Source organism: Mustela lutreola, chromosome 8, assembly GCF_030435805.1.
Source record: "Mustela lutreola isolate mMusLut2 chromosome 8, mMusLut2.pri, whole genome shotgun sequence".
In the NCBI taxonomy this organism is placed as follows: domain Eukaryota; kingdom Metazoa; phylum Chordata; class Mammalia; order Carnivora; family Mustelidae; genus Mustela; species Mustela lutreola.
In genome coordinates this window covers 31,924,706-31,941,087 of record NC_081297.1, presented here as the reverse complement: position 1 = coordinate 31,941,087, position 16,382 = coordinate 31,924,706, and the positions used below count along the sequence as shown (strand labels likewise).

The window sequence follows — 16,382 nt, the reverse complement described above, 5'->3', positions numbered from 1 at the left end:
AAGGATATAAATTATTCCATCTGTATGTCTCCCTTCCCAGTGCTTCCCCAAGGCCATGCTCCCACTGGGCAGGCACCTAGTAGGTGCCTTCCTGGGATCACCATACAGACTACGGTAGACAGTACATCTGACAGCACTTAGTAACATGGAAATTACTGTACAAATAGCAAGTGTTACTGTCAAGATTTCAGACAGTATAAGATCAAATCTCACTCATTTTAATTTTCTATTACAAAAAAAATAAAATTTTTAAAAAGCACCCCGAGACTTTCATTGATCCAGCTGTTAAAAAAAAAAAGACAAAGACTTTGATTTACTTCTAAATAAAACATCATAAAAAAATAGTATCTTCTGACCAAGAAATTAAAAATTATTAGCTAGGCAATAAGGTATTGATTTGCTACTTTATATATAGGTTATGAATGCTTTTCAAAGTAACTTCCGTTTGGTTATGAAGGAACATTGACCTGGGGTGCCTGAGTGGTTCAGTTGGTTAAGTATCTGACTCTTGATCTCAGCTCAGGCCTTGATCTCAGGGTTGTGAGTCCAAGTCCTACACTGGGATCCATAGTTAAATAATAAATAATAAAAATAAATAAATAAAATAACACTGATCCATTGTAAAAGTTTTGAGAAATATAGAAACAACTAAGGGATGTCATCTCACTACCCAGAGATAATCACTTAATCACGGCCCGGCATACTTCCTTCCGGTTCTCCTTCTGCGAACTGAGACTATACTATAGATAAGGGTTGATGTTCAGATTTTTCACTTAATGATATCCTAACATTTTTCCTATGTTATAAAAAATAGTTTATCCAATAAGCTTTTTAATGACTGCATAATATTCCATGATATAATTGTATATAAATTCCTTCTTATTTCCTTCCTGCCTGACCCATGTTATTCTAAATAAATCTTCAGGCATTGGTTTTGCATAAATATTTGATATTATTCCAGGTTATTTCCTTTGCATGGATTTCTAAAAATTGCTTTTACTAAATAAGGGGCCATGAACCTTATAAGCCTCTTCATATATCTTGATTAGGACACTGCAAGCAAGCCAGAACATAGGGGCAAATCTCATGTAAAATCGCTCAGAAACACAGATGCAGACTAATTGGCTCCTCCAAGCTCCGTCACTGTGTATTTTTATTTCCAAATCCTCTCTCTAATGCTCTGAGAGTAAAGCCTGTTCTCTTCTGGGGAATATGTAAGGTAATTCTTGGACAGCGGCGTGGTAATCGTTTACAGGTTGTTCAGTAGGGATAGCTATTAATTCCTGGTGCAAAATAAACCAAAGATCCAAAGAAACACATTTTTGCAGGTGAAAATTATGTTAGCCAACATCATTTCTCACTCCAGTTTATGATGTCAGGTATCAAATTTCTCCATTATTAATGTGCGGACGCACGTGGGGGTAGAGCCTCTTGGAAGGAGATGAAAAAGCCGCCAGCACCTATAAACCCATCTTCCTAATCATGGGAGCAGGTCCGGGAGCAGCGAGGGCTGGGTACAGTAGCTCCCCCACACAGACAACACCGTGCAGAGGATCAGCTTTCTCTCCATTAGTGGGCTCCACTGTGGAGAGTCGGGGGTCATTCCTACTCTCTGGAGAAACCCCGGCTTGAGTAAAAGGCGCTCTCCATCTGTTCAGCACCGCTTACCTGTAAAGCTTCTGCGGCCGTTCTCTAATGACTGAATGCATTCCTCATTTTCTCATTACGTCTCCCCCTCCTTGGCTATTTTCCTAAAACTGTAATTCAAACTTTCCAAAAGAAAAAATAATCTCTGGCTAATCCTTTCAAGAATTCTTCGAAGAAAATCTTTATTCTTTTATCACTCTTAGGGGAAACCTAACTCGTGATTAGTATTAGGATCCAGAGTGTTTTCACCACACGCGTATACATAAGCAGGGTGAGAGTTTGGGAGCAGAATGTCCTTTAGTGCCACGAGCTTGCATTCGGAAGCCAGGGACGCTCCTGAGAAGAGCCACCGGCACACTACACCCTAAAATGGGAGCCATGGGAAAGGGTCCTTTAATCGTAAAATAATTCGTTCCTAGTAAATACCGGCTGCTTTACCGTTATGAGCACAGAAAGGGAAAGCATTTAGGCAGGAGACTTAAGAAAAGAAATGGCAGGATGCCTAAAGAAGGAGGAGCGGTGGTTTGTGCTCTGAAATATTCCAAAAATCCACATGACATTTACATGCCTGTGATGATAAGTGGGCAGGATGAGGTTTGAGGAAGGGCTTTCCTGGGTGGGACCCATGTCTTCTCTGGCCCAGGCTCCGGCACAGAAGGGTGGTGCCCTGTGGACTCAGACAGGGCTCCTTGGAACCTGGAGGATTCACTTTCTGGAGCAGGGCTCCAAACCGACAGAGGCACCCACTAGCTGACCCCAGTGTCTCTAGCTTTGGTGCGTCCGATTCCCTAGACGCAACTCCCAGCTCTCCTTCCGGCAGCCATGACATGTCGGTTCAGAATAAGAGGCACACACGTGCCCCTGTGGTCACCTTTGTAGGTCCCGGCATCATGACCGGGGATCGTGACATTCCAAGGAACGCAGTGTTTGCCACACTGGAGCAGTAACAGAGCAATGTGCAGCAGGCTGGGCGAGCGAAATTTGCAAACTCAGGATCCTGGGCCTCAGGCCAAGGCAGGCTGGGTGCGTTGCTGTGGTGACACATTTAGTCTCTAGGGAGGGATGCTGGCACACCGGCTGCATTCCTGGCACCACGTTTGCCGGCAAGAAACTTATGGAGAGGAACTGGTATCAACTCCAGAGGGAGATGCAAGCTGCTTTCTTAACTTCCTTGGCAGCACCAACCTTTGCAACTTGTGCACATAAACCCTCCTGAATATTTACATGAACTGCTATTTGTGACACTCTTTGGGGCCCTGTTGGATGGTGCTTTGAAGGGAAGTGCTAAAACGATAGCAGCATTCCAGTTTATAAATGTAACTATTGTATCCCTGAATAATTCAATCTCCTAAAATTGGCACTTAACGATGCAATGACTTATCTCTTGGAGGGGGATTCTAATCCCGCTCCTCCTTTTAAAAATAGCTTTTCCTGTTGCCAAGAGGAGAGCCTGGTATTTACTATTAGAAGCTATGTGAATTAAAATACCAGCTTCTTTCCCTGTAGCAACTCACTAGCCCTATATTGGCTGAGCTCTCTCCTACCTGGCAGAAAAGGCTCCTCCCAGAAGCACCTAAGGTCTTAGGAAAGCCTGACCCACCTCTCTTACTGGATCCTGGGAAGCAAAAAGCCCTTGGAGTTGGCCCCTTAGTATTCAGACCATGTCAAGATTCAAGTAAAAAGCCTAGACTGCATCGTCACCAGGCCTAACATAGCCCAACAGTTCAAATCACAGTTCAATTATAAGCGAGCATGGGGCAAAGCTTGCAGATCTGTCTAGTCAATGAAGCAGTAGAGATAAAAGGAATTACTACATAAATGCCAACATGGAGGCTTTAATGAATACAGAGATGGTGTTCTTTCCAGACTTTTCCAGACTGCCCCCCCCTGCCGTCAGCTGTAAAAGGCTCTCCAAGATTTTGAACCTAATGCTTTCTTCCTCCTCCTCCTCCACTTTTTCCTCTCCTCCTCCTGCTTCATCTTTTAACATGCAAAACATCTCCCAAAGTATTGGGAACCAAACAGTTCCTCTGTGTAGGTCCGTAGGTTTGCCAAGGGACAGTGATGCTAGCTGGCCAGTGATTACTACTGGAAACATCAGAGGCAGCAAAGGAAATGCAGTTAATACAATAATTCACATATGTTAATGCTTAGTTCCATCAATGTCAGCTTTCTTTTCTTCTTGATATACACAAAGCTGGCACACAATTTTAACTGATGAGGTAATGTCATTTTTAATTTAGAGAGCCTTAAGCTGTCCACTCGCACTAGTGATATCATCTTTGCCATTCTCTCGGGAGATTTTATGTAAACATAAGTAATGTGTCCTGGACAGTTTGAAAAGGGATTGTTAAAGATGACATTGGTCATCAGAAAGATTTCCCCCACTTTGATCTCTTTTAAATTGCCAGATATAGTTGATATTACTGCCATATTTTAGCCATTCCTGAAATTAATATATCCCAGGACTTTTGAACCAAGTTAAACACAGAAATAAAATGAAGGTTTGAAATGAACGGATTGTAATGTTTTCATGTCAGGGCTGGAAGAAAAACGGAAGACAGCTCAGGTTCTCTGGCTCCCAGGTGACTTGGTAAATAACAGGAGAGGGAAGGGAAAGACGCTGAGAAATGGGTAACACCAAGCAAACTAGAATCTCTCTCTCTATTTTCCAGAAGGATGCTAGTTTATTGGAGACAGCTCCCTTTTGGAAACAAACAAAAAAATATGTGTTAACTCAGTGCAGTGTTTAGAATAATATTTTATCACGACTTCCTTTACCATTTGTCTCTTCAGGGTATTGTTATTCAGCCCGAACGTGTTTTGTTTTGTTTTTTTCTTTAATCATATCACTTTGGTGACTCCAAGTGTGCCACATTTCCCTTCCAAAGAACAGTGTTCCTTTAAAGATTCAAGCTGGTGGGTGTAAACAAAGTAACTTTCCATGTTTAAATAAGAGTTTTTCTTCCGAGAGATGATGTTCTGCAATTCCAGATAGTCTTGGGGCAGATGATCTCTGTCTTAACCACTGTGGGTACAGAGAGAGGTTTTTTTCCCCTAAGAAGTCTGGAGTTTGGTAGAATTGAGTTAAATCGTAAAGAATCTGTTTATTATTCTGTGGCCATATGTTTAGAGGGTCGCTCACAGAAATCAAAGTATTGTTCATGGAGAGCTCCAGCCAAGGAGACATTTTGAATTCATAAAAGAACTTCACAGTTTGAAAAGAATGAATGGCATTATATATTGACACCCCACCACCATAGACAAAGGAACACAATTTAATACTAGAGAATTGTGCTCGTGAGATTTTTCTTTTTCTTGTTAATTGGTTACTTTAAGTGACATTGTCTGCAAGTATAATGGACACCATTATTCTTAATAGTTCTGTGTTGCCAGATGATGTACACAGACATGATGTAGTCCATTTCAATTATTTCATTTTGCTGAATTTTTCTCCCTCCATGAAACACAGTGGTGCATGCAGATAGCACTGTTTTCCTGACAGACTGTGCTGCATAGGGCTGCCTTCTAAATCACTGAAATTTTGAGGGCATTTCTCGCTAACCTCTTGTTCTCTTCCGTACTTCTGTGCTAGGTATGACTACGTGGAAGTCATCGATGGAGAGAATGAAAATGGACGCTTGTGGGGGAAGTTCTGCGGAAAGATTGCCCCTTCTCCTGTAGTGTCTTCAGGGCCCTTTCTCTTTATCAAATTTGTCTCTGACTATGAGACACATGGCGCTGGATTTTCCATACGTTATGAAATTTTCAAGAGAGGTGAGTGACTTCCCGTAGAACAAGTATGACTCAACGGTAATTCATATTGTTTGATTCCATGAAAGACCAAACGAAAAAGACCAAACAAATAGAAGACGTAATGCTTTTATCTTTTTGTGAAAAATCGTATATGTTCCCACTATAAAACTTGGAAAATACTTTACCCAAAGAAAAATTACCCGATGTATGGAGGAAGTTATGTTTAAGTATTTCAGGGCTCAAAATTGCATCATTCTAATATGCTGACCAGTGTTTATAAGACATATATTCTGTAAAGAGCCTTTATTCTTAGCTTGCTTCTTCAAAAGTAAGTCTGATCTGCCCTCGAAGCTTGAGTTCCTTCATTAAAAATGTGTGAGTCCCTTTTACCTTAAAGTCTTGTGCATCCTGTTCCCTTTGTTTTATTACAAAATTCACAACTGGTATTTCCCAGGAAAAGCAAAGTTGTCCACTATCCTTCGAGTTTCCTAAAACTATTGAAGGAAGAAGAGCTTTTCTATTAATGTCCGTTAAGAAGAGGAATAGTTGGGGAAAGAAGTTCTTGGAAGAAACTGAACAGCAAAGCTTTAAATGTTATTCCCCTTAGGAAATAAAGGTCCTTCTCCCTCTCCAATATAATCACTTAGTCAACTATTCCAATGGTATATATTGAGATAGATAGAACCTGACAATTCCTAGTCTCTCAGCCTTAAGAAATTGAACGCATATATCAGTCAATTGATAAACAATGTATCTTTATCTGGATGTCACTGTTTTCCAACAAGAGCTATTAGATTCCTTTAATGTGTTAAATTCAGCTTCCCTTTTAAGTTGACAGTAATGTGGGGAGTGGGGACCAATCCAGGGCCAGAGGTTCAAGATCTGAGTATGTTGTCCTAGAATATAAGAGAAAACTTTTTTTAATAGGAAAAAAAAATGTAGCCATGACAATTACAGATTCTCAGCAGTAACTGAGAATTTAAAAAAACAAAAAAGAGTCATTAAGTTTCTGGGATCATTGGTACAACTTTTTAAAAATTTCAAAGAAATCTGGCACTGTCCCCATATAAGTTTGGAGAGAGGGAGATAACTTTTTTCAAAAATTTATATAAGCATATACTTAGAAAATCTATAGCATAAGTAATAGTCTATATACAACATCAGTATGTACAGTTGATTACGTATGTACTTATTTTCTTGTGTGGAAAGCTGCTGGACCTGTTCTCTAAATCATATTGCACATGTATGCATATCTACACACACATATTGTACTTGTATGCATATGTACATACACATGTATAAACACGTCTACATTTGCTTGCTTACCTGCCTATGGCACTATCAAAGAAAACATGGGGTCAGAAAAGAGTTGAAGAGTAGCCTTTGATTTGCATTGCTTCTCGAAGATCTGAAGATGGTTGAAAAAGAGAGCTCGGTAACTAAGTCATTAAGAATTCTTCTTCCTTCCAAATGAACTCAGTTCCCTACACCTTCATTCCCCGGAGGTACTGTCCTTTCCCTGCCCTGATCTCCAACACCACCCCTTGAGACTTGAAGCCTTAATTCTCTCTTCATTTCCCTACATTCAGGGTGGCTTCTAGTTCTTTTGAATTTGTATCCACAAGTCTCCAAAAGTCATGCTGCCTTTTTGCGTCCACAGCCACTAACAGCCCAATTTGGGTTCTCCCTATGTTTTCTTATCCTATACCTTCTTATCCTACAACTTCTCAAATGGTCATCAAGCCATTGTCCCTGAGGTGCCTTTGGCAGCTGTCCATCACCCATGGAGTCAAGCTTCAATATCCCATTGTGTCAAGCTCAAGGCTTGACATCAAGTGTTCCCGACCTTCTCCAGCCTCACCTCGCACAGATCCACACTCGGCTTCCTGCCCAAGGACAGTGTGCTGGGTTAAGTCCAACAGACTAAATGCAAAGTTAATTCTGCCTTTGACTATCTTCGTGCATGTTCTGAGCCTCAGAATCCTCATCTGGTAAATGGATAATAGTGTCCAGGACTGACTTGTGGGGAAGATTGGTTGAAATGGAAACATGGGAAACATGGAGCCAGTGCCCGTCACCAAAAATGTCTTCAGTAAACACGAGCCGTGACGACACTCATGGATATGGCTTGTGCTATCAGATTGCAGAGCCCTTGCTCCTTAACCTCCACGGAAACCTGGCTCTAAACTTGTTCTTGTCGGGAAGCTTTTCCTAATTCTTCTACTTTTTTTTCCTATGTGTATACCCGACTTGTTCCCTACACATGCGTACAATACACACATACAATACACACATATGCATACCATACACACACACACACACACACACACACAGATGTGTTTTACTAACCATTATGTTTCTCCTTAATATTTTCAAATTTTTTCACGTGTGCATAGTTCATTTTCCAACCAGATTGGTACCACCTGAAAAATGCAAAGAAAATATCTTATCCCCTCCCACCTCACTGTACATACTGCATTCTTACAGGGGTTCTACAGGAAGTCATTAGCTAATACAGTACACTAATGCATACATATACAAGTTCATGGACATTTTTTTCCCTAAAAAGCCATTTAATGATATTATAGAATCCATGAATCTCCTTTAAAAAACTACCACTTCTTCCAGAGTACAGCAATTTCAATTTTCCTCAAAACACATACATTATACTAATCATAGTTGAACCGATAAATGAGCCTTTCACCAGTTGACCTTGAGGTTTCCTGGCAATAGATTACAGTTCTAAGGAAAATTTAGGCCATTCCTGCATCCCTAATGTTGCATTTCTAGAAGACCACCTTTGCCTGACAGTCAGCAAAACCCATTCCCTCCTCTTCCCATGCCTTCTGGAGACACCCCGGACACCCTGATTTTCTCCCCAGGTTTCTCACTTTCCCCTCGTCCATGTCTTTTCCTAGATGCTGAAAGCTTAGGCCACCCCCCTAAAGTTATTCCCACTCACTAAAAAAATTTCTCCAGGGAACCCATGCTTCCCTACCTATCACTCTTCCCCTGTCCTTCCCTTGGCCTGAGTCATCCAGGCTCAACAGCTGGAAGAAGCTGGAGACATTTTCGGTGGGTTTCTATGTGGGGAAGGCACATTTATTGAAAGTGAGATTGGTCACTTCATATATTATGTGTTTTAGAGTCTGCATATTTAATAATAATTCCAAAGAGAGTATCTTAGCTATTATTATTATATATCCAATGTCATTAACAATGTGGCATGGCCTTCTTACAGCACAAGGTCCCCTAAGTCTTACGAATAACCTCGAAAGCACGGTGTTCAAGGGCTGCCCAGTCCAAGTGTGCACCTCTCACACCAGCACCTTGCTCACTCATAGGCACATGGGGCTGCTCACCCTCCCTCCTGTTTAGTGCTTGTGTACACTCTGCAGGATTCCTTAACCCACACCACTGCCTTGATCCTCTTTGGGAAGTGCTTCCTCAACAGTGGCAAACCTACACAACAGTGAACAAGAAAAATGTTAACACAAATCTTGATGTTTACAGGAGGAAGCAGGAAATTATAGAATCTCTTTGAGTTTGAAGGGCTTTTTTTTTTTTTTTCCCAAATCCCAAAGCCCACCTCCCATTTGTTATACACAGAATCTGAGGACCAGGAATGTTAGGAGGCCACCTAAGGTTACACAGCAGGTTAGCAGTAGAGGTTGGACCAGAACTCAGATCTGGTGCTCAATCCAGTTCTCTTCCACTACCCCCATAGAATTTCTCCAATTTTTGTTGCATACCTGGGCTAGCTTCCGTGAAGGCGTTGAAATTTATTTGATTTTGAAAATATGCCCTTAGGGCACCTGGGTGGCTCAGTTGGTTGAGGATCTGCCTTCAGCTCAGGTCATAATCCCAGGGTCCTGGGATCAAGACCCGAGTCAGGCTCCCTGCTCAGTGAGGAGCCTGCTTCACCCTCTCCCTCTACCCAATGCTCACCCTGCTTGTGCGCTCTCTCTCTGTCTCTCTGACAAATAAATAAATAAAGTCTTAAAAAAACAAGTATGCCCTTAATTCCTATCATTTTTTCCCTCTCATTAAATTTTGATCTCACCTAAGTAATTTTATCTTTTTAAGAAGGAGAAAATATTAGTACTAAATTAAAGCCTGCTGTCAGTTTGCCTTATAAGGGCCTAGCCAAAGCATTATTTTTGCCCCAGGCAGGAAGCTGGAGGGCTCCAGGGTCATTGTTCCTAAATAAAAGGGCTTCCAGTATCATAAATCTATTATTTCAAATTGCTGATTTGCATTAGCGTAGTCACTGTCATTTGAGAAGCAAGCCACTCATTTAGAAACAATATAAACAGTACAGCACATTTCATAATCTTCTCACCTGTAACTGACATGGTAAAATGCCACATATTAATAACTTTAACTAGAATCAGATAAATAAGTATCTGCAGCCATCATGGCGAAGAGTGAGCCACAACTGAGACTTCCAGAGGCATTTTAAACCAGTCAGACCTCTACAGGCCGGGTTTATTGTGCACAGCTAGTAAGTTTTATTCTTCTGCATGTCTAGTGCCATAGACATCTAATATGTACATGGGGAGCAAGCAATTGATTTGTTTACTCAAAAGGCTGCCAGATGCACGGAGTTGGAGATTCAGAGTACCAACCCTAGACACTAAAAATAGAGATCTGCTATTTAAATTTAATCTGTATTGATGACTACACTGTTGCCTCTAGGACTTGGCTCTGTGGGAGAATATTTAGTTAAGAACATTCTCAACAAACCTCCTTATTTAGAGTTGAACCCATGCATGCCATCATGGGATGCCCATCAGTGAGACAATGGCCCAGGAGAAGAATGGTTGAACTTAACTTTACCCTAGGTTGGATCTTGAGGTTTGAAAGGGTCAAGTCATCTCTGATTCCAGGAGTGTCTTAAGATCTCTTTGGAAAATCATGCCAGTGGTGGCGGTGATAAGGGGCCAAGATGATGGGCTCACATTCTTGCAGATGGGCCATTTCCAATGGTGGTGAATACCATCCCATGTGGTCCCGGCTGCCGTGAATTGAAATTGCGGTCATCCGTAGGGTCAAAAGGTCAACTTGCAATACATGTGTGTATGAGCTTGACCAATGTAAATTACAAATTAGCATAATTTGTAAAGTATTGAGAACACTGACTAGTCATTGAAATTACACTCTAAAAATGTGTGCATTACACACCCACACAACTATATTAAAAAATAATTTTAGAATGACACTGTATCTGCTACTTTGGGGAAGGCAACGATGTCAACATTGATATCAAGTGACTTCTAGCAACACGGCCTGTAATCACAGTTTATCGTGCCCTCACTAACAGCCACACTTTACCGCCACACCTGTGTCAACACCACTCAGAATGAGTCACTCACCCTGGGTACATGTACGAATTACCTTTCACATTTAGTTTGTCAAAGAGGCATAGGTCACATCTGGCAGAGTTACTGAGTCACTGGTGTAGGAATCTGAAACCCAAACTCCCTCCACTGAATTCTCTCCCTCGCCTTTGTAAATGTTCTATTTCACCAATAAAGGGCTGTCAGCCTCAAGATTTAAAGATTTAAGCTTGAAGGGGCTATAATTATTTCTCTAGGGCTCTGTCGAGATTTCTGTAGCTTACTCATTCATTGTTCCCACATGATTTTATATTTGTCATTTTTTTCTCTGCAACAGCAGAAGTTTTTAAATTGCTTCACACAAATGGAAAACTAAGGGGAACGCAATAAATCTGAACTTGACTTTCCATACTTATCGCTCCTATGAAAAGGCTGAGTAATGAATGATTAGGACAGTGATTGTAATGGTGAGCTTTTATTAGAAATATATGTTGCCTTTGTTCAGGTTATTTCTTGGTGAAGTCGTGTGAGTGGGATTTTTACTTTGCTCCTTCTTTTCTTTTACTCCCAGGTCCTGAGTGTTCCCAGAATTACACAGCATCTAGTGGAGTGATAAAGTCCCCCGGATTCCCTGAAAAATATCCCAACGGCCTTGAATGCACTTATATTATCTTTGCACCAAAGATGTCAGAGATTATCCTGGAATTTGAAAGCTTTGACCTGGAGCTCGACTCAAATCCTCCCGGGGGGATGTTCTGTCGCTATGACCGGCTAGAAATCTGGGATGGATTCCCTGATGGTAAGAAGGGCAGGAAGCATCCCAAAAAGGGAAGAACCTGGGGGAAGGGCCCTCGGATACTTTTACAAGTGTTATGATACATGCAACATTTTTTTTAAAAAATAGCTCAAAAGGAGGAGGAAAAACAAACCAAATGGTAAGTCTCTTTATGCAAAGCAACAATGAAACATTTCAGTTCAAAAGACTGTAATTATCTTGTTCAGTTTCTTTATTTTATAGACAAGGAAACTGAGGATGAAAGATTATACATGGTCTTATGGACTCTTTTTTTTTTTTTTTGTGATAGAATTGGGACCAACACATGGTTTTCCTGACTAAAGTATTTTGCTCCTTTCATTGACCTGCCTACTGGTCATTAATTCATAGACCCTAAGAGAGCAATTAAGTCAAACCATTCACTTTACAAATGCGGAGATTAAGGACCAGAGAGGTTAAGTACTTGATACAATTTTAAGGATGAAATGTGCATCTATTATGCAGTTACCAAAAATTTAGAAACTTAGAAAAGGAATGAGAATGTTTGGACATTCCTAATCTGGGGGCAGAGGCGAGGCATTGCTAATTTAGAGAGATTCCTTGTCTGCTCTGAGGCAATTTTTATCTTTGGCAATTTGAATCACCTCAAAACATCCTCTATCTACACTGAACTTATCATCTAAATTTGTCCTACATTTAAAAAATATTGACTGAACACCTACCATGTACCAAGCCCTGGTCTGGCCACTTGCTAAATATAACAGTCAAAGATGGCTGCCCTCTCTAAACATCAGTCCTGCCAGGGAGAATGAGACAATAAACCATACACATTCTAGATGAATGACTTATGTGGTTAGAATGTCAAAAGGTGAGAAGTTCTATAAACAACAACAACAAAAAAAAATGGAAAGAAAGAAAAAGAAGAGGAGAGCAAAAGCATGAAAAGAGCTAGGGTTAGGAAGAGGGATGTGTATGTTGAAATTTTAAGTAAGGTGGTCAGGGTCAGTCTTAATATAAAAATGACATTTTAGCAAAGATTTGAAGGAGGGGGTGGGTAGCCATGTGAATAGCTAAATGAAAGTTTTCCATGTCAATCCTTGTGAATTAGGAGGTGAATGGCAAAAATACACACCCAAATCCTGAACAGAGGGAGATAATATCAAATAATTTGTTGCAGCTGCATTGCTTGTCTTGTGTTTAGTCTGGTTTAATATTGAGATTTCTCTAGAGAACACACTCCACACAGATCAGAAAGGGCAGGCTGGAAGTTCTTACAAGTCAAGCAGTTAGAGATATATAACCATCTATAAAATAAAGCCAGATATTATGATCAGGCAGGAGAAAGGAATATTTAAATAAATATTAAATTGTAAATGAAGGGCAAGTATCACATGAAACAGATTGCCTTTGCCTTTGAAATGACATTAAAATTATCAGTGTAATTCAATGTAGCTGTGTTCCTCAGCAGTAAACAGCAATGGAGATAAACTGGGTTTAGGGGAAGCTTATATTGTCATTGGGGTAAATGGGTGAGCTATCATTGGTTTAGTTTTTTCTTTGGTCTATTACTATATAAATAGGGTTATGATGATCTTATCGAAACTCCTTCATTAAGTAATGAGATTTGCCCAAACAAAGTGCTGATTGATTTCCAAGTAGTCAATCTGATAATTAGGAAAACAATATCATAATAGTATTGTAATAATAGTTGGAACATTTAATAATGGGTTTATTTGTTCACAACCCAAATTTGCAGCCTTCCTTTCCAGAACTTACATTTAAATTGACATCTGAAAAGGAGGTCCAATCAACCAACTATTTTAGAATACTTTCAGAAAGAAGCACATTGTTATTAGTGTCAAGGGTTTCTCAAAGTAGTAATTTTCTGGCTCTAGAAAATCACTGAGTTGAAGCGAGGAACAATTAACAATAAGAATTATCAGCCCTGTAATTCACTCATGTTTGAAACTATGGTGCACTTGACTTATTCCCAGAGAAAACTGGCCTTGGAATGTGAAAACTGTGTATATTTGTTAAGTTAACCGGCTTCGTCCAGCCTACTCTAGAGTAACAGCTCTCTCCTTTTTAGGCAAAATGGCAGACGGTCCCTCCTGGGCTCCTCGTCAGTGGCACTAGAGACATTTTTGTCATACTAGTTCAACACAGACAGTTCCTTGCCAGCAAAATTGCTTTTACTCTTTGATTCCCCTTCTAAAAACAACAACCAGGAGGTGCTGAAGGCTGTAAACCATCCCGTGATTTTAGGTTGCATTTTATCATACACAATGCATGAGAGGACTAAGTCATTGAAAGCTACCCATTGCTTTAGACTGACTTTGAAGAAAAGTGATTTACTCCAGAACTCAGAATCCGAGACACACATGGGGTGAATCACACATCCTCACGGACTGGTCTTGGAAGCTCCACGGACTCACAGGTAGAGACTCTGAAGTGACTGATGGAAGTTTGCATATGGTTTGTGAGCCGGGAGCTGAGTGTGCGCCCCTGGCGGGTGTCACAAGTGTTTGTGCTGAATCATGGAGCCCAGCGTGAATGCTTAGCTCCCATGGCATGAACACACTTGAAGTCTGCTCTCGTCTAGGCTGGCCAAGGAACCAGAAATGCAGTTGTTACCCACATTCCAAAAGTTATCAACTAACTGTTTGAGGAATAGGTTGCATGAAAACTAGATTGAGCTCTGTTTGGTTTTTATTGACTTACTCTTAATATTAAAATTAACCTTCGGAGGTAGAAATAGAAAATAAAAATGATATAAGCATAAAATAGACACATTCCAAGATATAAATGACACAAAGGTGCAGATTTCCCCCTCCCCCCCCCGGGGAAGAGTTGCAAAGTCCCAATATCCTCCAATAAAAAGTTTACTATTGTAGAAGAGTACATGGTCTCTTTTATACCCTTATACCTTTTTGAAAACATTCCCTTTTTTGTTTGGTTATTCGTAATGCCTCATTTTAAAATGAGGAGATTGGTGCCCTTTTTTCCCACATAGAAAGGAGGCAGAAAGCCAAGCTGTCTGATTCTAAGGTGGGTTATAATTTCTGGAAAGATGAATGGAAAAATACAGAGAACTGGGTACTGCCATTCAGGGTTGCTGGTGTATCTTTTAAACAACACAAACCCCATATTGCCTTCACACTTGGAAAGATATGATCACTGCGGACCTACTGTCCCCACAAGAGATTGCTTGGCACATGTTGCAGGCTTAAATTCTTCAATAATGCAATTTTTGAGTTCTACTGCTGTCTTTGTGACAGTTTCCATTCATCTCCTTGGCCTTTGGGTCTACGATAACGGAAGTAGGAAATCCAATAGCTGTGTCCATGTAAATACACAAATGAGCACACTCAGGAGATGGATAAGAATCCTGCGTGCACTCCTGCTCAGATCAATATTGCATTAGCTTGCTGTGCTAAGGTCTTGCTGTTGTTCAGGAAAATTCAATACTTCTTTGTCTTATGGTCGCAAAAGCCCTTTCACTCTCGTATCTCGAGGGCTCCTAAAGAGAGTTGCGCACTGCTGTCCGGGGGCAATGTTCTGAAGGACAGAAGGCAGATTTACCCAGCAAGTCTTCAACATTATAAACCAGTGAGTCATGGAGACTCTCTAAATTATGAGTCTGCATTAGACAAGTTCTCTTCTGTTTGCTCTTTCAAAGAGATTCCCCCTCCCCACCACTTCCCTGGAGGAATGGGGTAGTAGTGGAGGGCGAGAATCTGCAGCTTAAGGAGGGGGGCAAGTGCAGCTCTCCTTGTGCACTTGTATTCTTGGAGGGGTCAGTGGCTGTGGGGATCAGAGAATGGCTCCAAGGACTCAGGCTGCAAAAGTTTGCCCACAAATTAAAGAAATAGAAAGTTATGAAGCCACGATAATGGAATTTAAACGAGGAAAAAGAGTGAGATCATATGAATGGACTCTAGGCTTCTCATTAAGATTGCACATCAGAAATGGGATTCCTTTTGTGGAAAGGGAAGACCCTAGTTCATGGCTCTAGCATGATGTTCTCGTGCATGTGTCATGGGCAACTTTTGCGTTCCAAAGGGAAGGAAAAAAAGTGTTGGATTCATTCAGGTTGAAGAAAATCTGGCAAACAACTAACACATGTAGAAGCTGAGGCTCATACTGAAACTGAAGAGAAACAAAACAGTTTCCTCTCCTAAGATGCTTTCTTCTGTCCACTGGGAAGTCTGATATGACAACATTTTCTTCCCATGATGCAGAGCCACTGCTCGTGACCACGTGGCACCTTGTAGAAAACCGGTATTGATGCCCCTAATGGGCTCTGTCCTTGTTTTCTTCATGACAAAGCAGTCTATACACACACACACACACACACACACACACACAGTGTTTGGTTGCTGGAGAGGGAGGGGTTACTGTAGGGAAAACTCTTTGAATTCAATCAAATCAATTACTGTGAAAGATATTCAACGTAACCAATTTGCACTAACTCCAACGTGGAAACACTTTGGTTGGGTTTTTGGGTTTTGATTTTTATTTTGTTTTGTTTTTAAGTGGGTTGGCCAAGAGCTGGAAACCTGTTAGCCAAGGATCTGAGTACCCTAAAAAGCAGGGTGTTCAGACAAGCCAGCTGCCTACCAGGAGCTCAGAGGGTCCATGTGGCTCCCGGGAGATCAGCTCTTCTGAGGCTCACTTTTTCAATCACATTTGAAGCTTCTCCTAGTCCCCCATCAACTGCCTTCTGCATCCAAGTTACACACATGGGCCTTGGTACACTGTGTGCCTGCCGGAGGCCCAGCCCTCCAGAGAGGGGACCACTCACTGTGCTTCCTTGGACAAAGCAATAACTCTTAGTTGAAATGCAGAGAACCATGGATTTCTTG

General features: G+C 41.0%; 1 protein-coding gene across 4 annotated transcripts in view; it reads left to right on the top strand.

Annotated features, from left to right (window-relative positions):
• NRP1 (neuropilin 1) overlaps positions 1-16,382 on the top strand; it is a 136,051-nt gene that overhangs the window by 50,123 nt on the left and 69,546 nt on the right. For all 4 annotated transcript variants that reach the window (XM_059184223.1, XM_059184224.1, XM_059184220.1 and 1 more), the window contains exons 3-4: positions 5,243-5,424; positions 11,314-11,541. In XM_059184223.1, the coding sequence (XP_059040206.1) occupies positions 5,243-5,424; positions 11,314-11,541 (410 nt within the window). The remainder of the gene's footprint in view (positions 1-5,242; positions 5,425-11,313; positions 11,542-16,382) is intronic.